Source organism: Saccopteryx leptura, chromosome 3 (genome assembly GCF_036850995.1).
Source record: "Saccopteryx leptura isolate mSacLep1 chromosome 3, mSacLep1_pri_phased_curated, whole genome shotgun sequence".
In the NCBI taxonomy this organism is placed as follows: domain Eukaryota; kingdom Metazoa; phylum Chordata; class Mammalia; order Chiroptera; family Emballonuridae; genus Saccopteryx; species Saccopteryx leptura.
In genome coordinates this window covers 160,993,228-161,018,273 of record NC_089505.1, presented here as the reverse complement: position 1 = coordinate 161,018,273, position 25,046 = coordinate 160,993,228, and the positions used below count along the sequence as shown (strand labels likewise).

The following is a 25,046-nucleotide window of genomic DNA, read 5'->3' as shown; positions in this document are numbered from 1 at the left end:
CCAGGTAGGGATTATACAGCATGATAGTTGGTGATGAGCAGAGCAGAGATGAAAAAGGGGCTCAAAACAAAGCATGGAAAAATGATGAACACAAATTTCATCTGCTTCATATTTTTTCCCAGGAACAGTCTTGCCTTGTTCACATCTTCAGTGCCTTTTTTTAGTAACAACACATGTGTGTTTCCTTTTTATTCTTTTTGTTGTTCTCCTTGGAATTTTAAATGCCTTTCAGCTCATAAACTCAGTAAAAATACCATGGCATATTTTTTTCAAAAGAGTTTTATTATCCACAGAAGTATTGCTAAATCAGGCAGCCTGATGTTGGATTTATTTTTGTACTTTTAAAAACTTTTCCTTAGTGTCACAAAAATGCTACCTTAAATTCTTAAAAATTAAACAAGAAAGTGAGAAGAAAATTAAACTTTTGTAAGTAAATAGCCTTCTTATTAGTAAGTAAGATCTGGGTTAGAAAATAAGGCAAGGAAATCATCAGTAACAAATACCCAAATCCAAGGTATAGGTTCTTTGAACAGAGGGGGGAAAAATGTATATTTTATGCTTGAATTCTGTGGTAAGAACTTCAGTTGCTTCAAGGCATAACTCAGTATGAGAAAAAAGTTTGGAAGAATTTGACAGTAACATCTGCCTGACTTATGGTCTGTCATCCATTTCTAAAAAGAAAAACTTATCTCTGTGGTATCAAAGATCTAAACAGATGTGAAGCTATGAACTCCAAAATTGAATGTATAAAAATAAAATTGTCTTGTATCATTTCTTTAGGACAAAACTTGGTTGAATTTATTGAAGTGTGACTTTTCCTATCTGTTTATGGTGATATGATATTAGGTAGAGGTGGCTATATAGAGAGAAGATGAAACAAATAAAGCACACTTTTCTAAGCTTTTTCAACAGGATCTTTAAAGTAAAATCAGAAAGATGAATTGATATAAAAGATGGATCTTTTATAAAATAGTTATAAAAGAATGGTAAGGTATGTATATATGACTCTTTTTTTCTGAGACTGTTTCCTTGAAAACCCTGAAAAATAATCAGTTTGGAAATATGAGGTTCATGTCATAAAGGAGTGAAGGATAATCTAAATCTTTAACTTCTTAAAGAGTCTTATGACCTAGTCTTAGACTTGTTTGTTTTGAGCAATTGTACCATAAAAAAAACTCAGAAATAGAAATAACCCTGCAATGACCATATGCAGGAATTGTTCAAACCCCTGTTCTGCCACTAAAGGGCTGTACAGGGTTAATCATCCTTTAGTTTTTCAATTTACTCATTAAGTATAATAATGGGGTTAGAGCTATGTAGAGCCTCCCAAAATAATGTGTCACGAAGGATACTGAATGGGCTCCTGTTCTTTCTATTCCTACTTGAGTCCTAAAAGATCCTTGAATATATATTTAATGTATTAGCTTCTGTTTAGGCTGTCTTTGGAAGAAAACATCCTACAGTTTTACAGAAGCAGATGTTTCCAAAGTTGTATTAACCTTATAGACTATAACTGTATTAAATGTATGTTTATTAATTAATTCAACAAAGTTTATGAATATCTTGTATGAACCAAGAACTCAGCTAAGCATTGGGAATACACAGAGGAACAAGATTAGCAAAATCTTGATCTCAGATTTTACAATATTGTGGAGAACTATAACAATAAACAGGATCATTGCAGGTGGTGATAAATGCAATGATAGAAATAAACAGAGTGATAAAAAGGAACAACTAGTTAAAGGAAGAGAAGACTATCTCCACTAGGGCAGTGAGAGAAGCCTTCTCTGGATAAAGAAAGATTAATTTGAGACCTGAAAAATAAAAAGGAACCAGTCATGCTAAGAACTTTGGGAGATCCTTCAAGGTTGATGGAATAGAAAGAGCTAAGATGTGGAGGTGAGAATGATCTAGATATTTTTGTAAAAACTAAAAGGAAGTTATCACACTGCAGCATAGTAAATAGTAAAAAGTTGTTTAAGATGAGCATGAAGGAATAGACAGGCAGTAGATCATGAAGGACTTTATAAACTGTGATAAGAAGTTTGGATTTTATTCAGTGTAGTGAGATGCCATTGAAAGGATTCAAGCAGAAGAGGAACCATAGTCTTTGAAGGGAATCACTCTATAACTTCTAAATTTTGTTTAATAATAGCTAGTCTCGTTGGCTGTCTAAAAGAACAAAATAAATTCCAGAAATAAATGAAACAAAGTTAATTTGAATTGCAAAACCATGTTATGTACCAAGACAATTTAATGAGGAAAAGAATGGTCTTTTCAACAAATGGTGCTGCAACAACTGGTTACTTGCATGCAGAAGAATAAAGTTTGACCCTTCCTGCACACAAAAATTAATCCAAAACTGGTCACAGACCTAAGTGTACGAACTAAAATGATGAATGTCTTGGAAGAAAACATAGGAAATAAATCTTTATGACCTTAAATTCTGCAAAGTTTTCTTGGATAACTCGAAAAGTACAAGTGAGAAAAGAAAAAAATAGACATTTTATACTTCATTGAAATTAATAGTATTATTCAAAGAGCACCATCAAGGCAGTGAAAAGACTCCCATGGAATGGGATAAAATATTTTCAAATCACATTTTTAAAGGGACTTATATCCAGAATATATAAAGAACTCTTACAACTCAGTAACAAAAAGATAACCAAATTGAAAAATGAGCAAAGTATTTAAACAGATATTTCTCCAAAAAAGATATACAGTTAGCCAACAAGCACACAAAACAATGCTCAACATTATTCATTATTATAAAAATGTAAATAAAACCACAATAAGTTCCACTTATATCCACTAGTACGGTTATTTGAAATTAAAAACAAAAACAAAAACTTACAAGTGTTGATGAGGATGTAAAGAAACTGGAACCCTTATACATCATTGGTAGGATGTAGAATGGTGCAACTAGTTTATAAATCAGTTTGGCAGTTTCTCAAAATGTTAAATGGACTTACAGTATGACCCAGCTATTCTACTGCTAGGTATATACCCACAAGATTGAAAACAGGGTTCAAACAAAAACTTGTACATGAATGTTCATAGCAACATTATTTATGATAGCCAAATAGTGGAAACAACCTAAATGATTTTTAACAGCTGAGTCAATAAATGTTTATTAATAAATGTAGTATGCTTATAGAATGGACTGTTATTTGGCACTATAAAGGAATGATATATTGACACATGCTACAACATTAATGAACCTTGAAAACACTATGCCTGCTGAAAGAAGCCAGTGATAAAAGACCATATATTATAAGAAATGTTCCAAAAAGGCAAATCTATAGAGGTGAAAAGTGGTTACTTAGGGCTAGGGGGTATCCGGAGGAAATGGGAAGTGACTGCTTATGGGTACTGGGTCTCTTTTTGGGGTGATAAAAATGTTCTAAAATTGATTGTGGTGATGGTTGAAGAACTCTGTGGATATGTTAACAACCATTGATTGTACACTTTAAATGGATTCATAATATGGTACATGTATTATCTTTCAATAAAATAGTTAAAAAAAGATGTGATGTGTTACTTGTAAGACAGTAGAGCTACTCTCACAAAGATTAAAATAATTAATGGGAAATCCCAATGTCTTTCTCTTTTTTTAATTTATTTTTATTTTTTATTTTTTTTATTTTTTTGTATTTTTCCGAAGCTGGAAACGGGGAGGCAGTCAGACAGACTCCCACACGCGCCCGACCGGGATCCACCCGGCATGCCCACCAGGGGGCGATGCTCTTCCCATCTGGGGCGTTGCTCTGCTGCAACCAGAGCCATTCTAGCACCTGAGGCAGAGGCCATGGAGCCATCCTCAGCGCCCGGGCCCACTTTGCTCCAATGGAGCCCTGGCTGCAGGAGGGGAAGAGAGAGACAGAGAGGAAGGAGAGGGGGACAGGTGGAGAAGCAGATGGGCGCTTCTCCTGTGTGCCCTGGCCGGGAATCGAACCTGGGACTCCTGCACGCCAGGCCGGCTCTCTACCACTGAGCCAACCGGCCAGGGCTAACCAACTTCTTTCTCTATTGTATGAGTAGGCTGAACGCCAAGCTACCTATTCCCTTTCAATTTGACAGTGAGAGAAATTCTCATTTTTGTAATTATTGAAGAAATTTGTTAAGATATGCACTTTGGAGAAAATGTTGCTATTTTTCCGGTCTGCCCTGCAAACCTCTAAATACACAAATTGGTTGCAGCTATGTTAACTTTTAAAAATCAACATTTTATAGCAAAATATTATTTATGTATTTCAGAATAGGTACTAAAATAAACCAGCCTAACATCAGTGGAAGTTTAATACCTCCTCAAAAAATAAAATTAAAAAAAACCTATCTTTGAAGATGGGGGAAAATATCAACAAAAGAACCAGGGGAGACCCTTCTGATAATGACAGGACAAAATACAGTGCAGAACACAGGCAACCCCTTTTCTCACACAGAGTGAATTCTTCAAGTATGGGCAAAAGTTTTCCTGTGCAAAAGTTCTCAGTAGATCCATTATTGAGCTCTTTAGTATAAATCTAGTCCTTTCTAGGCTTTACATCCATCATCTCATTTAATTTTGTAACCCATTAAAGAAGTAGAATTAGACCCCTTTTATATAACAGGGGATTGAGGCCTTTAGAAGTTAAATAATCTACCAATGATCATATCGCTGTTAGGTGGCAGAGCCAGAATATGAAACTGAGCAGTCTGACTTAAAATCTCACACCATTAATCTCTGTGACAGTTAGTGAGCCTCTTTTTAAAAGTTTATATCAGCCACAAAGAAGTCTCAGGTTAGTGCGACAATAATTTCAACCTCTGGATGCAGCTAGAACTACATACAGCAATAGAATTTAACCTCTTTGGCCTCTAAATTTAGTGACTCTCTGAGACTAGGAGAGCATTCATTCAGGAGCATAGGGCATGAGTCATTTCCTTAGGTATCTGTTTATTCGTTCAACAAATATTTATCAGGAGCCTACATTGCACAGTGGTAAACCACAATTTATTTCTTGTCTACAGCATTTTTGCAGTTTGTGAAGCTTTGGAACACAAGTTTGATATTTCCATTTCCAACTGATGCAAGGAATGCTGTGACTAATTATTAGCCATTTGAGAACTTGCAACCTGGTTTACTGTGGATCTCATTAAAGCCTAATTATTGTTGACCTGCAAATTCACGTGACATCTAAAATATTTTATTTAATTTTTATTTAAAATAAAAGTGTATATTGTCTACTTTTGTCTAAGCAAAGTAGATTGAAGTGAAAATATTATTTTAAATAGTTTATTGACTATCTCTATTTCCTCTACCCTGCAAACCTCAAAATACACAAATGGGTTGAAGCCATGTTAATTTTTAAAAACCAACAATTTGTAGCAAAATATTACTTATGTATTTCAGAACAGGTACTAAAATAAACCAGCCTAACATCAGTGGAAGTTTAATACCCCTCAAAAAAAAATAGAAAAACAACCTATCTTTGAAGACGGAGGAAAATATCAACAAAAGAACCAGGGGAGAACCTTGGGTTTTTTGTTTATTTTCTTCCCTTCCACCACCTACAGATCAAAGAGTATCTAATCCTCTAGTCCAATGAAATTTTAAGTTCTCCTTGACTAGGATTAGATATAACCTTATACATTTAACGAGATGTTGAACCTACAATACCTCATAAAAATGCTTCAATGGATGCATTTGGATTTACTTTAATTATATTTTTGCTAATTAAAATGGGTATACTGAAATCAAGTAATTTTCTTTCTCTGTTAAATTAATAACTGTTTAATTTTGTCTATCTTGACCAGTCTTTATAATGTGACTTTTACTCAGTAGTAACAAATGTGCCTCTAAGTCATCATGACCTCTTTTTAAAGAATTACACAAACAAAATATTGTGGAAAAGTAACTCTCATTTTTACGTAGTTTTCAATTCAGTGATTTTGTGATATAAGTATTTAAACATTCCATCTAGTACTTTCTTTAACACTTTATTTCCTTTTTTTATATTAAATATTCAGGGACCTGAAGGAATTTTTGGAATTTTGGGACAAAGAGGTCGTCCAGGAAAAAAGGTAATTTTTTTAAACATCATTTTATGCTGGTTTTCTTTCCTCTGAGGTGCCCAGAGCCCTATGAATGCTGTAGTGCCTAGAATGCTGTAGTGTTTTTACTTGCACTATATATAAAGTAATAAAGAACTATAAATTTACCTTAAAAAGAGACATTTGTATAAATTAATATTCCTCTAAGTGGTACTTATCACCTTAATTATTTGAAAGCAAATTTTCCACTTTGTAGTTTCTAAAAAGATTTTTGCCTTTCCTTCTCCTGTTTGCCAAAAATTCTTTAGTAGACCATAAGCCAGAAAAGAGACAAAAGAAAAATGCTATACCATTTGTGCTATTTAGTAACAAATCAGCAAAATGTTTCAGAGAAAGGAATACCATTGGAATTATTTCTGGTTTAGTAATGTGTTTTTTAATTGAAAAGGTTAATAATTGATTTTATTTTTTCCATTTATTAACTAAGAAACATAAATAATTTGCTCCTTTTATACTTTATTTAAAAGTGACCTATTTGTGAAATTTTAGTACATCATAATTAAAAATCCATCTTTATATGGGTTCAGTAATTTATTCAAGTATTGGTAAGACATAGAAATAATTTTTTCACTGTACTTCATCAGTTCTAAATATTTCTATTGTAATTAATTTCAAATCACACTGTATTATAGTTCCCCACATCCAATTTGATCATTTCTACTAATATACATCTAGTCCATCTTTCTCATAATTTGGGGGCCGTATAAGGGATAATAAAAGATAGCAATGAATAAGTTGAATTTTAGTTGCTGTCTTGCTCATGAAAATTAGTCTCTTTTAGCATACATGATTTTACACCTAAAATCAACATTAGAAGTGGGACAGTGCAGGTCCTTAGAACAACCTTTAACCCTTAGAAAAGCCTGTAAATTATTATGAATACTAAAATTTTTTTCACTGGCTATGATCACAGTTTACTTTATCTTTGTGTGTACTTGAACGTTGATAATAGAACAGGTTAGTTCCCACATTCAGAAAATGATTTCTGTCACTTTATGTTTTTTAAGAGCAGCTATACTTTGGTGCTAGAAAATGTGATCAGTCAGCCTGATGGGAGACAGAAGATAATTGGTTTTTAGAAGGATATAAAATGATATGAAACTGTTACAGATTTTTAAAGGCAATCTCTAAACCAATGAGTGGTCATCCTGAATGTACAGAACTGCACACTAGAGCCTTTGCATTAAACAGCTCTTTGTGGCCTTGAAGTTCCCTGTAGAAACAGGCTTCTCAACAGTACCTGTTTTATCATGATCATAATACATGTATGTATGTGTGTATGCATACATACATAATACATACATAAATTTCAAAATAAAAAGTTTGGTTGTTTATAACTCAACATTAGCACCAAATCTTCCCTGCTTGTTTGACCAAAATAATTTTTAAATTATTTTTCCAAAACTACTTTTAATTATATTTTTAAGATAACCTATTTGGTGATGGTATGGTATTATTATCAGTTACTATAAAGTTACTATTTATTAGAACTTTGCTTACAAAATATCATCTGGAGTCATTCATATATGATATAGTTAATTCATCAAAGTATAAATTTGTTTTTCCTTACTCCTTTCTCTTATTAATGGCATTCACAGGGTGATAAAGGACAAGTAGGACCCACAGGAGAAACTGGAAGCAGGGGTGCTCCTGGACAAATTGGGGAAAGTGGCCCTAAGGGGGCCAGAGGAACCAGAGGTGCCGTGGTTAGTATTTGATTTGCTTCCAGAACTAAGTTCACTGTGGATGGAAAAGAAATGTATCCATGTCCTTAAAGCTTCAGCCCTTGATTAATTTTACAGAGAAAGCAATAGTTCCATTGAAAATAATCTACCTCCATGGGATGTGGAGAATAGTAAGCATTCCACAGTACTTAAATGGCTTAGTGGTTTCTGGACATGAAAAGGGAAAGGGGAAAATATTTAAAAAGGAAATAAAATATGAAATGAGGTTTTAAAATATCAGATTATAACTCTCAACCTAAGTAGGAAAGTTTGTATGCCTTGCATTTAAAATTACAATTTAATATCTGTATAAAACTCTGATGTCATGCCTGACAAATTGCTTTGAAAATTAGGTTTACTTGAAAATGGGTTTTCTTTATAAGTTTGGATTCCATGTGCTTATCTAGAGATAATTTTTCTAACTGCTGTGAAAAATCTCCATAACACCTAATAACATTTAATCTTTTGCATTAGCTTAACATAATGTTGGAAACAAGGATAGCATAATACTTCTGACCTTTAAAAGCACATTTATATAGAGGTTGGCAAAAGTAGGCTTACAGTTTGTATAGCAAATAATATAGGAACTAATAGTACAAGAATAAATTCTGTGTTTTGTGTACTCACAACTGTAAACCTACTTTTGTCACATTCAGTATTGCTAATATATTGGGACCTGTTCAGAAAGTTACAGCATAAGAGGCAAATACTTAAAAGATTATATAGTTTAGTCTTTTCAATGTTTCATAAGCTTTTTAACAAAAGGATGTGTGTTTCCTAATCTTTATTTAATGTCACAAAAGCTCAACTTTTCATAAGGCCTTCTGGAGAACATTTTATAATTCCTCTGTTCAAGGAAGGTTTGCCTCTGCTCACTTTAAGTATCCCATCCCTTATTGCCATCTCACTACTCCAGGCCTGTTTACTTCCTTTTTTTAAAAATACTAATATTCCTCTGTCTTGGAATTCTGTATTCAAAAACATTATAAATGTGATTAATTTTTAATAAATATAAGAATTAATTTATCCAGAGTATGGCCTCCAAAGTACACTTCTCTTTCAGATTTTCACTATAAAGAATATTCACTTTTTAAATTTTGACACATTCCCAAACTACCTTCTGGAGAGGTTTCTCCAAATTTACACTTTTATCACCAGTACTTCATATTGATCCTTTTCATGTTTGACAGTTTGACAAATGAAAAAGTGTGTTTTATTTTTTGTTTCTATTTACATTTCCCTGATTGCAGCTAAGTAGTTTGTATTATTTTTCTCTGGAAATTGCCTATTCATATGCACTGTGCGTGTTTTTCTATTATTATGTTGTTGTCTTACTGATTTGCAATAACTCCTTATATATCTTAGATATTATATTTTATTAAATATGCTTCAAAATATATTACAAATATATTTTTCTGTAATTTATCTTTTAAATTGTTTAATATTGTTTACAACAATATCTTTTGCTGTACAGAAGGTTTTAATTATTACATGGTCAAATTTGTCAGTCTTTTTTTTTTTTTACAGGGAGAGGGATAGATAGGGACAGACAGACAGGAACGGAGAGAGATGAGAAGGATCAATCATCAGTTTTTTGTTGCAACACCTTAGTTGTTCATTGATTGCTTTTTCATATGTGCCTTAACCGCGGGCCTTCAGCAGACCAAGTAACCCCTTGCTCGAGCCAGCGACCTTGGGTCCAAACTGGTGAGCTTTTGCTTAAACCAGATGAGCCCGCACTCAAGCTGGCGAACTCGGGGTCTCAAACCTGAGTCCTTCCGCATCCCAGTCCAACGCTCTATCCACTGTGCCACCACCCAGTCAGGCTGTCAGTCTTTTTCTTATCAGTTCCAGGTTTCATTTGTTAGAAATGCCTTCCTTACCTACACAAAAACATTCTTCCATATTCTTCTTCTAATACTTGTATAGCTTTATTTTTATCCATAACTCTTAAAACATATGGTGTTTATTTCTTCTATGATATTAATTGTAAAGGACAAATATTCTTTTGTTCAAATTGATAGCCAGTTGTTTCAGCTCCATCTAATAAGCAAGCAATTTCTCGCTTTTCAATCTGTTTATGTTACACTTACTACAACATATACTATCAAATATTCATTAGTCTGTTTTTATTCTATTTTCTTCTCTTAATCTGTTAGCAAATTTTGGGGTTAATATCACATTATTTAAATTATGGTACTATTATAGTATCTTTTAAAGATCTTCTAGTTAGAGCAAATACTCCATTTTATTTTTCTTAAAAATTTTGCTCTCACTACGATTTCCTCTTTCATGTAAACTTAAGAATCAGCTCAATTTCTTTAACATTAAATCTTTCAATATAAAAACACCAGATGTCTTTCCATTACTCATATCTTCTTTATATCCTTCAATAGTTTTGTTATTTCCTTTATCTCTGTTCTTACATCTTTCTTGTTAAGTTTATTCTTAGTTTCTTACAGATTTTAATATTTTAATCTAATCATTCCTCCATTATGTCTTATTGGTGCTGTATAGGGAAATCTATTTTTATATTTTGACTTTATATTCACTCTAATTAATCTATGTGATTTTCATGGGTTCTTAAGGTAAATAATTATATCACACCTCTTATTTATTATCCTGACTTTATTACATTGATTAGAACTTCTGGTAAGTGTAATATTTGACTAGTCACATGCCCATTCTGTGTCTCAGTTATAAATAACTAATATGTTATTTATTTTGAGACTCAAATAGGAGAGTTGATATAGAAACTCTTTGATATTGTGAAAGCTAGGACATTTTAAGTTCATTATTTTTGCCTTTTTGAATTGTCTGAGCCATCTTTTCAATAGTTTAATGGCATTTGCTGATTATCCTTTCATTTATCTCACTCATCTGTAAAACATAAGTAATAAGAGAAATCGTAGGGTGATTACTGCACACAAGTTTTTAACAACTTAGACTAAGCTAAAAGTGTTCAGCACAGCATCTGAAACTGTCAGTGAGTACAGAGTTCCCTTGATCCCATCGTGACAATATCAAAAACTATCAGGTTTTACTCTCTAATATTCAGTGATGCTCATCTACCACAAATTTTGACAAATATAAACTACCTTCCAAATTTCCAGGAATTTGCTGGAAACCTGCTTGATTCTGACAACTGGAGGCATTTCTCTTAATATGATTAAGGTGTTTATACCAGAAATAAACCAAAGAGACATTTTTTTGTGGAACTTCTGTGGCTCAGAAAAAAATAAGGCAAAGGTTAGGGTGCTATTTTTGGTTTTCTCATTTCAGACTAGGTGGAATTTTATACCTTGGAAAATACAAATTTTATATAATAAGAGTACAAGTTTAATGATTTAAACAATTGTCTGTTTTCTGTTTAATATTTACTTTGTTTTTAGGGACATTTAGGATCAATGGGACCTGATGGAGAACCAGGAATTCCAGGATATAGAGTAAGCAATTTTACTGGAAATAAGAAAGTATGTATTTGTATGAAGACATTTATATAAAGATGTTATTTTGCTATTTCAAATATGCAAAGTAAGATGATATCTCCCTGATCAACCTTTTTTAACATATTTAGATCCCATCCCCCTATTGAAAGAATCCTGTTTTTCTTTCAATATAGTGCAATATCTAACGGCGTGGCCCTGGTGGTATTAGGTAGAGCATATATAGATATTATAGTATCGAGAATGTCTACTCACTTGTCCTTTTGTTAGGGCCATCAAGGTCAACCAGGACTTTCTGGGTCGCCGGGACCTAAAGGAGAAAAGGTGTGTGTGTGTATATATGAACTTTTTAATCCTAAAGTTAAACATTTAATTCATGTGTTCTTTCCAAAAATACGCATGGAAATTTTTCAAAGAAATAAGAAACACTTTTCATTTGGAAAGTATTGCAAATTTTAGAAGAAAAACAAATAAATAACATGGGGTTAAAATTTCAATAAATCATTAAAATATCCCATAGGTTGTTTCAAAATTGAGCAGAAATAATATATGTTAAAGTATTTTACAATCTGTAGATCTTTGTAAAAGTAAAATTAAGTACTTATTGAGAGAGATTGGGAGACTCTAAATTAATTGACTAACTTTAGTACATTTATAGTAAAATGTTTTATGAGTTAAGAATAACTACAACAGTATTCCTCTTGATTTTTAACATCATTGGAAACCTGACACTGAGAAAGTTCTTAAGCTACATTTTATGTAATTAAAGAAGATAGATACTTCCAAAAAGAACCACACATGAATTACAACTGTGTATAAAATATCATAGGCTAAGTTTAGGTTATAGTGTTTTATTTAAAAAGATAAAACCTGGCCTGACCTGTGGTGGCGCAGTGGATAAAGTGTCGACCTGGAAATGCTGAGGTTGCCGGTTCGAAATCCTGGGCTTGCCTGGTCAAGGCACATATGGGAGTTGATGCTTCCTGCTCCTACCCCCTTCTCTCTCTCTCTGTTTCTCTCTCCTCTCTCTCCCTCTCTGTCTCTCTCTCTTTCCTCTCTAAAAATGAATAAATAAAATAATAAAATAAAATAAAATAAAATAAAACATAAAAAGATAAAACCAGATCATATTTTTCATAACATACTGTATTATAAAATACTAGGCTGTATATTTTATAGGTTCTTTTATTATTTTGGTTTTTTATAAACCATTATCTTCATAATAGGGTTATCCAGGAGAAGATAACACAGTCCTAGGACCACCTGGGCCTCGAGGTGAACCAGTAGGTCTTTTTCTAAAATTATTTTGATGTTTTGAGATAAAATGCAATTATTGTAATAGATACACTACATCAATCACATCCTTTCAAAGAGCTTTTTTATTTAGTTATATAACATGATTTTTATAAGAGAGCAGTAGTTGTAATCACATAATCTATACATGAAAGCTGTTTAAATGTTGGTCAAGATGCTTAACAAAATATATGTTAATATGGTGACTTGCTAAATCCAACTTTCAGCATTAAATGCATGATAACACCTTTTATAGAAATTATTTTAAAATTATATACTGTAGGCACATTAGGACAGATACTTCTTTAATCTCAAATTTATATTTATTTCTAAAGTATTTTTAAAAATCTGATATGTATCTTTCTTTATACTAGTTTACACACAGCAAATGATTTCAAGACTCATCTAATCAGTTGTTTGAACTAATACTTTTAAAAGATCATTGAGCTACAGTCTCCTAATTGAGCATTTTAAGAAATATCTGTAATCTGTAATCATAGTTTTTGAGAAGTAGCTATTGTAATAAATTAAATAAATAAAATAAAAATGCTTAGTTGACAGAAATAAATATGTTGGTTAAATTTTTTTATTTTTCATATGATATTGTAGAGGATAAATGAATTCTAAAGCAGAAAAATCAGAATATGTAGTCAATCCTGGTTTTTTCAACTGGCTCTGCGGAGGTAGTTAAAAGTTTTACATTATTTTAGAAATAGACAGGAAAGATTTTAGAATTTTTTTATTAAATCAAGCAGTCTTATAAACCTAGAGGCAAAGTTATCTTTAAAAATATATAATATTCTTAAATAAAAATGATAAAAAAGATGTGGTATATATATATGATGGAATACTATTCAGCCATAAAAAATGATGACATAGTGCCATTTACAAGAACATGGCTGGATCTTGAGAACATTATACTAAGTGAAACAAGTAAATCAGAAAAAGCTAAGAACTATATGACTTCACACATAGGTGGTATACAAAACTGAGATTCATAGACATAGATAAAAGTTAAGTAGTTACCAGGAGGAGGGCTTTGGGAAAGGAAAGTGAAGAGAGAAAAATATATGGTAATGAAAAATGATTTGACTTTGGGTGATGGACACACAACTCAATCAACAGTTCAGATGCTATAGAGATGTTTATCTGAAACCTATACTTTTATTGATCAATGTTACCCATTAAATTTATTTTCTAAACAAAGAATATATGTTTTTTTATTTAAAATGTTTTAGGCTCTTTAAACCTCTAAGAGGGAAAAATATGGAATAATGTAAAATTTTTAAAGCAAATGAAAAAATATGAACAAATACTGTATAGCATACTAGTGCTTCTTTTCCCCAGATTCACACCTGCTGGGATCAAAGAAGTCACTGAAATATAAATATATTAAAAGTCTAACATAACAATGATAATTTATAGTAGACATGGGACCGGTAAGAAACTTAAACTAACAATATTCTAAATAATTTCAGGAGAGTCTGAAATTATTGTTTTTACTTTATGTTTATTATCTTTATTATTCGCAAAGGAATATGTTAAAATTTATCAATTAATGGGTCATAATAAATTTTATGGTTTTCCCAACTAATTTCAATCTAAGTTTCTGGTATGTGATAATTGATTTTTTTCACGTGCATTTTACTATATTATTTGAACAGCTTATCATATCAAAGATTTCATATTAGAAATATTTAGAAAAGTTATTAAGTGTAAGTTTATTTGTTTATTTCTACCAGAAGGATTAAAATTAATAAGTGCAGTATTTATTAGGTTAATTTATGTCTTAAAATTTTTAAATTTCACAGATTAGATAAGCAATAGGATCTCTGATTAAGAACAGTCAAGAGGGATTAGCTATTAGATACATTTAAAAGGTTATTAAATATAAGTTTTTTAATTAGTAGAATTAAGTGGCTGAATGGTCCTGCTTAAATCCTTTTTAATTATCTTAACATTAAGTAACAATGCAAGTAATTTTGACATCATATATAACATACATTATTCATCTGAAAATTTATATTTTTTCCATCATCGAATAACATTTATGTATATTAAATACTATTTAGAGCAGCGGTTCTCAACCTGTGGGTCACAGGTTGAGAACCGCTGATTTAGAGATTACTTTGTTAAATTTTTATTGAATTTAATGGGGTGATATTGGTTAATAAAATTATATAGGTTTCAGGTGTACAATTCTTCTATTCTACAGCATCTGAATATTGTATAATGTTCACCACCCAAAGTCAAGTCTCTTTCCATCACCACTTCTGAAAATTTATATTTAATTGTAATTCATTTCTTTAATATTTTTCTTAAGAGAATCATGAGAATCTCTTTAAATAATTCAATGTTTATGATGTTTTTGGTGTCACTGAGATTCAATCTTTTGAAATTATTTACTGGAACTAAGTAAATTTATTATGCATTTAGAAAAAAAAAATCACACTAACAATATCATCTGCATTTACAAAGTTTTAGATCAGGCTGTGAGATTGACTATTTTTGCATGTTGTCTCTGTAGGGTCCAGTGGGGGAACAAGGAGAGAGAGGAGAGCCTGGAGCAGAGGGATATAAGGTAATTACTGCACATTTCATGCCTTGCTTCTAAGTTTAAATAAGGCTCTCTGTCGTTCTGCTCAGTCTCAAATGAAAATAAGCATCGAGATAATTAGTAATGTCTTACGTTTTTCATCCTGGTGGAAGGTCAGCTCTATACTTTCTGTTTCTTCTTTCCAGAAGCATCTTCATCTCCTCCCATTGCTCCTTTTTTCTCATCTTTCAGATGTCAGCTGAATGTTACTTCCTCTTAGACTTTCTCTAACTGTCCCCCTTTTTTGTGTGGGAAATAAATATAACTTCTATTTCTCCCTCTCTCTAATCTCCTGCCTAACCCTTTTAATGCATCACTTTATATCATATTTCTTGATTTTCCTTCATGATATTTAATGCTACCTATATCTTGTTTTACACAGTTTCTTTTTTGTTTATTATCTGTCTTCTACCACCAAAATGTCATATCCATGAGAGGAAAACTCTTGCCTGTCTTTTTCATTACTATATACCCAATTTTTAGAACACAGTTTCTGGTATATAGTAGGAATTCAATAAAGAATTCTCAGATGGATAGATGAATGTCATTGTGTTCTCAAGCCTTATGTCAATTCTTACCCTCATTCATTCTTAGTATTTTCTGAGACCAACTTCATCAACCAAAATTATACTATGTATAGAATTTACTGTGTCATTTTTTAGCACAATTCTTTTGAGAATGTTTTGTATTCCTGCCATATAACTCTTCCCTTTCTGTTTACAATGTCAAACGCTAAACAAAATTGGCTAACTCTCTTATACTCCATCTTCTTTGCTCATACTCTTCTCTGCCTGCTCACAATATTACATAATTTTTACTTAAATAAATCCTATCAAAATACCTTTTCCCCCACCCACCCTAACAGTGATCTTTCTGTCTTCTCTAATCCTATAATTGTTATTGTTTATAGAAGCCTTTCAGCACAAATATTTAACCTCTTCTGTAGCTAATTATTTTGCTAATCATTCATATGCAGCTATTTTAGCTTTTCAATTTTGAATATGAATTATTTTTTCTTGTATGTCTTGTTCTAAGCCCTGTAAATAACAGAATGTTTTAAGGCCAGGAGCCACCATCGTGGCCATTCACATGCAGGTTCCCATTGGATTCAGGCAGACGGTAAAGAAATGGCAGAGTTGGAGGATGGTGGGCCATTCTGTTTATTGGTGTCTCACCAAGACAGGCAAACCACAAGAGAAGACAAGGGAAAAGCAGAAAACCTGCTCTTCCCATGAAGGGCAAGGGATCAGGGAGGCCCATGCAATAATGATAGCAGGAACCGAGAGAGCGAGCTCCTGGTCTGCCCCACTTTATAGTACAGAAATCAAAACCTTTAATCCAATATACAAACAAGGAACTCTCTAATAGAAAGTCACTTATCTGAGGCATAATGGGATTCCTCATGAGAGTGCACCACCTCACATCATGCAATCAGTCAAGGGTGTAGGGAAAAGCTTAATCTTAAAACTAAGCCTTAGGCTATAACCACCTTGCCTGTTTACAGCCTGTCCCCCACACCCAATGCAAACTATAAGTAAGCAAACATATATATCATATTTACAAGCTTATTTGACCAATAAATGTCATGTATATAAACGTAATTCATTTTTAATAATGAATTGATGAGCTGTTTGATCCAACATACCCCTTTCATGTAAAATTTCTGTGATCTTGTCTGAAATGAAGACTTAAAGAGCCAGATTGGCCTGACCTGTGGTGGCGCAGTGGATAAAGCGTCGACCTGGAAATGCTGAGGTCGCCGGTTCGAAACCCTGGGCTTGCCTGGTCAAGGCACATATGGGAGTTGATGCTTCCAGCTCCTCCCCCCTTCTCTCTCTCTCTCTCTCTCTCTCTCTGTCTCTCCCTCTCCTCTCTAAAATGAATAAATAAATTTTAAAAAAAAATTAAAAAAAAAAAAAAAGAGCCAGATTGAATGGATAGCCAGTAGGTAGATAAGTATTATTAATAAACTGATTTTCTCAAGCCTGAAATCTGAAAAATCAACTTTTACTTCCTCGCACTCTCTTTGAAGCAAATGTTAAAGGTAGCTCTAAATGATTGTGAAATTGTTGTGATGACTATCTTCTGTTTCCAATTTACATAACATTTGCATCTACATTGTTTCTTAATCCAAGGAATCCAGTGAATTTACTAAAATTAGCTTTTCTTTGGGTTGTGACACCAAGGCACTGCTTCCAGCATAATTTGACAAGCTTTTTAAAACTTCCTTAGCTTATTCTGTGACTTCTCCACACATTCTTAGGAAAATCAAGTCCTTGCAATATCTTCTTTTGGCTTCTACCAACTACAAACCATTAGGCAGCTAAATCACCATATTTACTGGCAAACAGTTAACTATTCTATTGGAAAAAGAAGAATCTCTTCACTGGCTAGCAACGAAAAACCCTGGCCCCATTACTCTGGATAGTCATACATTCTTTATTCACTTTGTAATCTATTTCTCCTTTCTTATTCCCAAAATACTCCTGTTGAAATTTTCAATTATGGGTGTTTCATGTACTGGTTTGACCCTCATCTTTCCTTCTGTCTTATTTTATCCTACTCTGTTTTATTCTGCCCTTAAGCTTTAGGGATCATTTTACCATTTGTTGATGGTTCTATTCTAAACATTAATTTCATGCCAGACAACCACACTAATTTTATTGCTTAGAAATATCAAAGTCATGAATATTCATACTTGTTTCCTGACAAGTGTTCTCAATCACAATTTGATTTGTATGCTTTATTTAGCAGTTAGACTTTTCTGTTGTAGCCTCAGGCTATATTTTTAAATGATTGCTTTTCTGTGTAGACATTGTATATGCTTTCATTTCATTCCAGTAAACTAAGTGTTAGCACTGTCACTAAGCTGTCTTTATTGTGTTAAAATATATATAACATAAAGTTTATTATTTTAACTATTTTTAAAGTATACAATTTAGAGACATGTAGTACATTTATAATACTGTGCGAGCATCACACACTAACTTGTTTCAGAACATTTTCATCATATCAAAAAGGAAGCCCCATACCCATTAAGCAGTCACTCTCTATTTTCCAAGCCTCTGGCAACTACTACTTTGCTTAAATTTATTCTGGATATTTTATATAAATGGAATCTTATAGCTTTTTTAATTGAATTTTATTGGGGTGACACTGGTTAACAAAATTACACAGGTTTCAGGTGCCCAATTCAACAGCACATCTTTGTATACCATATTCTGCATTAACCCTTCCAAGTCAAGTCTTATCCATCCTCATTCCCCCATACCCTTCTCCACCTCTGGCAGTCACCACACTGTTATCCATGTCCATGAGTTATTCCTTTTTCATTTTTTTGTACTTCTTTGCACTACTCTTCCACCTCGCTCACTCAACATCCTTGCCCCACAGCTATCAGTCTGCTCTCTATGTATGAGTCTGTTTTTATTTTGCTTGTCAGTTCATTGTTTTCATTAACTCCAGAATCATGCAGATTTTTATATCTGTCTTCTTTCACTTAACACCATGTTTTCAGATTTTTATCCATGCTGTAGAATATATCACTACTTCATTTCTTTTTATGGCTATGTAATCACCAAACTTTTTAGAAACACTTTAACATTCATAGATATTCTTACAGTTTCAGTTTAGTCATGATTATCCTGTTGGAGAGAAAAAAAAATAGGACGAATAATGAAAATTTTGCTTCCATTTGGCTGTACATGATACATTTTATGTGTTACATATAATAAATTTCTGGTTATTCAGCAAGCATATATTGGAATATCTGTCATAGGCCAGGAACAGAGTTAGATGCCATGAATATGACACTGGACTCTCCAGACACAGTCCCTGCCTCTATGAACATCACATATAGAAGACATACAGAATAAAAACATTTCATCAGTAAAAAAACAAATAGAATAAATTATAGTTGTCATCTAGGAAACTATACATCACATAAGTCAACATAAATTCATCTTGAGCCTTGAGAGAGCCAGAGCACATGGTGGGAATAAGCATATTATATTGTCAACATTCACTTTTTAGTGCTATGAACAGAATTACACAAACATCCAAGATTAAGTCAGGCTAAACTGTGTGAGACAGTCCTAGAAATACATTGAATAAATTATGTTCTATTTCAAACTCCTTTTTACTTTGGTTTAGCAAAGGCCATAGAATTTTTTTGCACATAATAAATAATAAGTAAATCTTCACTTGGCCCTCACTTCTTAGCATCAGACATATCTCCAAATAGCTACTGGACATCATCACAGACACCTCGAACTCACTTTGTCCTAAACATAGTATCATCATGCTCCCCAGCTCTGATCCTCCTCTTTGTATGTCCTCAGTTCAGTGAACAGTACCACCAGGCATCCAGATGTCCAAGTCAGTAAATGAATCCTCCCTCTCTTTTTTTCTCCTCTCTCTTTCTCTTCTCTCCTCTCTTCCTCTCTACTGTCTCCTCTCTCTTCTCTCTTTTCCTCTTCTCATCTCTTAAATTCAATTGGTCACTTCTTTTGATTTCTTAAATATCTCTGAAATCTAGCCACTTTGCCTTGCATTCATTATTTTTGGTCTGGATTATTTTATCAATTCCTAACTAGACTTTCTATCCCTAGTTATAGCCCTCTCAAACTCATTCTCCTCTTAATATGTTCTGTCAGATGAATTTTCATTTATTTCCTTATGCTATTCTTTCTGCCAAATGTCCTCCTTTTACTTTACTGCCTGGAACATTCATCCTTCAAGATTCAGTTTATCGTCACTTCCTTTATAAAATCCTCTCCAGGCTCCCCTCAGCCATTCAACAGGTCCCACCTAACACCATTGGGCAAGATTAATCATTTCCCATAACTTTGCCTATGAAACTTTAAAATAATATATACTTCAACATATTTAATTTTGACCATTACAGGAAAAAAATGGTTTTTGTCAATATTTATTAGGATAAAAAGGACCAGGCCCTAGCCGGTTGGCTCAGTGGTAGAGCATCAGCCTGGTGTGCAGGAGTGCCGGGTTTGATTCCCGGCCAGGGCACATAGGAGAGGCGCCCATCTGCTTCTCCACCCCTCCCCCTCTCCTTCCTCTCTGTCTCTCTCTTCCCCTCCCACAGCCGAGGCTCCATTGGAGCAAAGTTGGCCCAGGTGCTGAGGATGGTTCTATGGCCTCTGCCTCAGGTGCTAGAATGGCTCTAGTCGCAACAGAGCAATGCCCCAGATGGGCAGAGCATCGCCCCCTGGTGGGCATGCTGGGTGGATCCCGGTCAGGCGCATGCAGGAGTCTGACTGCCTCCATTTCCAACTTCAGAAGAATTACAGTGAAACTCCCAGAAAGCAAGTTTGTTTTTGGTGAGATTTGTATCCAGACTTCTCAAAGCCAAGAGAGACAGTTGGCTATTCTATGTGCTCATTTTAAAAAGCTCTGGGTAAAACTATAGACAAGAGTGGTGGCAAAGCCATAATTGGCCATCATAGTTTTGAGTTTTGTGGTTTGATCATGTGCTCACTCTCACTTCAGTCTGTAACTCCAGCTTTTTACTGGACTTGACCAATCTCTCCTGAGTCTGTTTGCTAAGTGATCTATAACCGTTTTATTTATTAATAATAAGCTCCCTCTTAATTGCCCTGATTCTATTATTTCCTGACTCTTCTCAGGTCTTGCTGGTAAGGGTCATGCTATAATGGTTTTCCTTTAGTTATGGCCACATGCTATAGAAATATTGCCAAACTAGCCTTTTCCTCTTGCCACTGTTTACTCCCTTAAACAGAATTTATTTACTTTATCAAGAAGTTGAATCTTAAAACCATAAACATTTGCCTCACAGAACGCAAACAAGAAGGTTTCAATTGATCTTTGTGTGAGAATTAATATTGTTAGCCTAGGTCTACAGTCCTTTCTTCTCCTAGCCCAGAAAAAGGAGGTAAGCCTGAAAACTGCCTTTGCTATGGCATTTTTTCTTTAATAAACAGAGAGTAGGAAGAAGGCACTCTGAAGTGAAGAAGACAGTGGGGAAGAAATAGAAGAGATCACATGCAGAATTCTTCATGCATAACTCTCACCTGAAACGGCCCTGGGTTGTGCTCATTTCTGTTTACACACTTGAAGAAGGAAATGTGGTAGGTCCACATTCCTCCTCAGGAGAACTGGGATGATTTCAGACTGCTGGATGTCAGTCACTTGATCTGCGTAGGCATTATATATTGTACCACTCCCAGTTTTCAACCCAGTACTGGTAAATCTATCCAAACAACTATGACCTTAGTTTGTAAAAATGGGGACCGTTGCAAACTTCCACAGTGGGAAGAGGTTGAGAAAAAGAAAATTGTTCTCAAACTCTTCATTCCTTTGATTATTCGCTATTTGGTTTCCTGAGCCTGTCTTTAAAAATTTCCACAAACTTAGTGGCTTAACACAACATACATTTATTTTCTCACAGTTCTAGGGACCTGAAATTGGAAATCAAGATGGTGGCAGGGCCATTCTCCCTTTCTCAACTCTAGGATAGAATCTTTCCTGTCCCTGTTGCTGCTGGCAGACAGTGTTCTTTGTGGCTGCATCGCTCCTATTCTACTTCTGTGTTCACAGGGCCCTCTCCTTTTTTGTTTGTGTCTGTGTGCCCCCTACCATCTCTCTACTTGTCAGTGGATATAGTCCAACATAGATAATCCAGGATAATCTCCTTTTAAGATTCTAATTTAACAGTATCTGCAAAAACTTTTTTTCTACGTGTGATCACATTCATAAATTCTAGGGATTAAGACATAGCTATCTTTTGGCAGGCCACCATCAACCCATTACATTAATCTACATAGAAAATCAAAGAACTTTATACTATTTCTCAGTCATCATAATATCCAGTGGCTATTATGTTCTATACTATTTCAAAGAGAAAATCATAATCTCTATGATATTTAAATTGAAGTTTAAAATGGTTTGTTACCATTTGAAATGATACTATCCTTACCAATGTTTTTCAACTACAGGTCCATGGACAGGTCTGCCAGAAATTTTGTGCTCATCCATGCTACAGTTAACCACCCTGATGTTAATATGAAGATTATAGACCCAGAGATCTTAGTCTAATTTACTTACGCTCTGGGTGATTTCTGCCTTAGCGGTCCCTAGAATAATTCTCCTATTTTCACCAGTCCTCAAGTGTAAAAAGGTTGAATACCACTGCTCTAAATCACATGTCTTTATTTACTCTAATAATATAATCTTTTCTATTCCTAGGGTCATGTGGGTATACCAGGACCAAGAGGCGCCACTGGGCCACAAGGGCCTCCAGTATGTTTTGAAAGCATTCTTTGTAATTCTAGCATTAAAAAAAAAGAAAAATTATGTTAATATATGTTATTTGGTCTCTCCTTTATATGTGATTTCTATTTTGGTTCCTATTAAAGGGTGAGCCAGGTGACCAAGGCGAACAAGGACTAAAAGGAGAGAGAGGATCTGAAGTAAGTTGAACTTGTTTAAGGCAATTTGAAGTTTACTGTGGCTCAAGAAAGTAAAGCTACAAGGAGTGGCTGTTCATTGTAATTTAAATAATTATTCCTCCTTCCAGAGCAAGGATCACTGTAGGGTTCTAAAGAGGGTGTTTGTCAGCAATTGTTATAAAACATGATTATTTGATTAATTTATGTGTTTTGACTGCCATCCAAATTTTCTTTCACCAGAAGCCTACTCTGGCTTTGTGGCATTACCTAAATTTGTCCCAAACTAATTGTCTCTCCTTGGGATTTCAAGAAGACATACCACATGCCTTAGAACCAGCATTGCAGAGTGAAAAATACATCAGCCACACCTATTTCTCTGTTGTATAGTAAGCCAGAGGCAGAAATAGTTTGTGTGACACAGACTCACAATAGATTTAAAATATTTTTTATAAGACAAATCAATTATTTGTCATCAAACAAAGTAAAAACCTGTTGTCTTAATGAATTGAGCCATCTCTTTCCCTGTGCCCTGGCAGACGTTGCCTCAACCGTGTGTAACCACGGGCTTTATAATTTGTACCATCAGTTCATTGCTGTCCTGTTTTTAATGGTATTCTGATTTTAAATTAAATTCTTAAGAAAATGTACTGTATTTTAATAATAAATTATGGGAGAATAGATAAAAAGTAAGGAATTCGAGACAATGTTTCTCTTAATTTTTTAAGCAGCCTTCACCCATATTTATTTTTTCCACTTGTGAGAGTAAATAATAAAACTGGGTTGAATCTGATATTACATAGGTGTTCACTCACCTGGAACTCATTTTGAATAGTCTTGGCATCTACCTAGTAATTTACAGTCAGGTTCCTTAATAAATAAGACTAATAAATAATAAACTAAAATCTCCCATTGAAGGCAAGTCTTAACGAGAAAAAAAGCATGGAATACTACTCAGCCATAAGAAATGATGACATCGGATCATTTACAATAACATGGATGGACCTTGATAACATTATACGGAGTGAAATAAGTAAATCAGAAAAAAAACTGAGATGAATCCATACATAGAAGGGACATAAAAATGAGACTCAGAGACATGAACAAGAATGTGATGGCAACAGGGGTGAGGGGTTGGGGGAGGGGGGATGGGGTGAAGAAGGAGAGAGGGGTTAGGGGAGGGGAGGGGCACAAAGAAAACCAGATAGAAGGTGACAGAAGACAATTTAACTTTGCGGGAGGGGTATACAGCACAATCAAATGTCAAAATAATCTAGAGATATTTTCTCTCAACATATGTACCCTGATTTATCAATGTCACTGCATTAAATTTAATAAAAAATAAAAATAAAAAAATAAAAGACTATTAAAAAAAAAAAAAAAAAAAAAAAAGAAGGCATTTGTCTCAATCGCTTAAAATTTTAATACCCAAAATGGGAAACGTTGTGGGAAAAGCTGTGAATCTAGAAAACTGCTACTGCTTTCATACAACTTTCTTATATTTGCATTAAGTGCCTAAGGATGTAAATACCTTCCCAAGTTAAAAAAAAAAAAAAAATACCTTCCCAAGTTTTGACTCTAAGATTGCCAGTCTTTAGCCCTGTCATGGTAGCTCAGCCGGTTAGATCATCATCCTGATACACCAAGATTGTAAGTTCAATTCCTGGTCAAGGCACATACAAGAGTCAACCAATGAATATGTAAACAAGTGGAACAACAAATCTATGTCTCTCTCTCTCTCTCTCTCAAATCAATAAATAAAAAAATTTAAATAAAATCAATAGGCATAAAGTTGCTAATATTTTTTAATTAGTACTTTGATATTCTCAGTGTTTTTCTTCCTTTTTGACCTCTGGAAGAAGAACTCCTTAGATATTTATTAGTATCTGTTAAAGTTATGCCAATGAAAATTAAATATTCTTACTAGGCAACTGCATGCAGCTCCTGCCTACATGGTCAGCTCCTCCTGGGTAACAAGAGCTGAAAGATGCTGAGAAACAATGGTTTAAATTCTGTATAATCCAGGGGAGCTAGTATTTCCCACTTTTAGAAATGCTTGTGTGTAGTCCAAGGTTACATTAAAAGGTCTCTTAGCATTTAAAATATTAATAATTATTACAAGAATGATCATTGACTATGTATTATTTATTTAGGGACGCCTTCATTGGCCAAGTGGATCCTGTCCAATTGCTGTCATCTTGTTTTTGCAAACCTTTAAATTTGTTTTTTAGATTTGGAAATGGCTTTTTCAATCATGTGGACAAACCACTCATTTTTCAGATGAAGAAACTTAAGTCCCAGAGAGATTATAAGTTGCTTAATATCTCAGAACTAGTTACCAACAGAACCAACACTAAAAACTTTATTTCCTGATTCTTTTATTATATAAAAGCCTCTATTACTTTGAAACCTTTTATAAATCAAGTAAACTATGACAAATTTTACTTAACCAACAAATTCACTCATTGGG

The 25,046-nt window shown here is 33.7% G+C and overlaps 1 protein-coding gene across 1 annotated transcript in view; it reads left to right on the top strand.

Annotated features, from left to right (window-relative positions):
* COL24A1 (collagen type XXIV alpha 1 chain) overlaps window positions 1-25,046 on the top strand; it is a 383,490-nt gene that overhangs the window by 288,062 nt on the left and 70,382 nt on the right. The window contains exons 39-46 of the mRNA XM_066372218.1: window positions 6,010-6,063; window positions 7,692-7,799; window positions 11,210-11,263; window positions 11,534-11,587; window positions 12,490-12,546; window positions 15,084-15,137; window positions 22,377-22,430; window positions 22,547-22,600. Coding sequence (XP_066228315.1) covers window positions 6,010-6,063; window positions 7,692-7,799; window positions 11,210-11,263; window positions 11,534-11,587; window positions 12,490-12,546; window positions 15,084-15,137; window positions 22,377-22,430; window positions 22,547-22,600 — 489 coding nt within the window. The remainder of the gene's footprint in view (window positions 1-6,009; window positions 6,064-7,691; window positions 7,800-11,209; window positions 11,264-11,533; window positions 11,588-12,489; window positions 12,547-15,083; window positions 15,138-22,376; window positions 22,431-22,546; window positions 22,601-25,046) is intronic.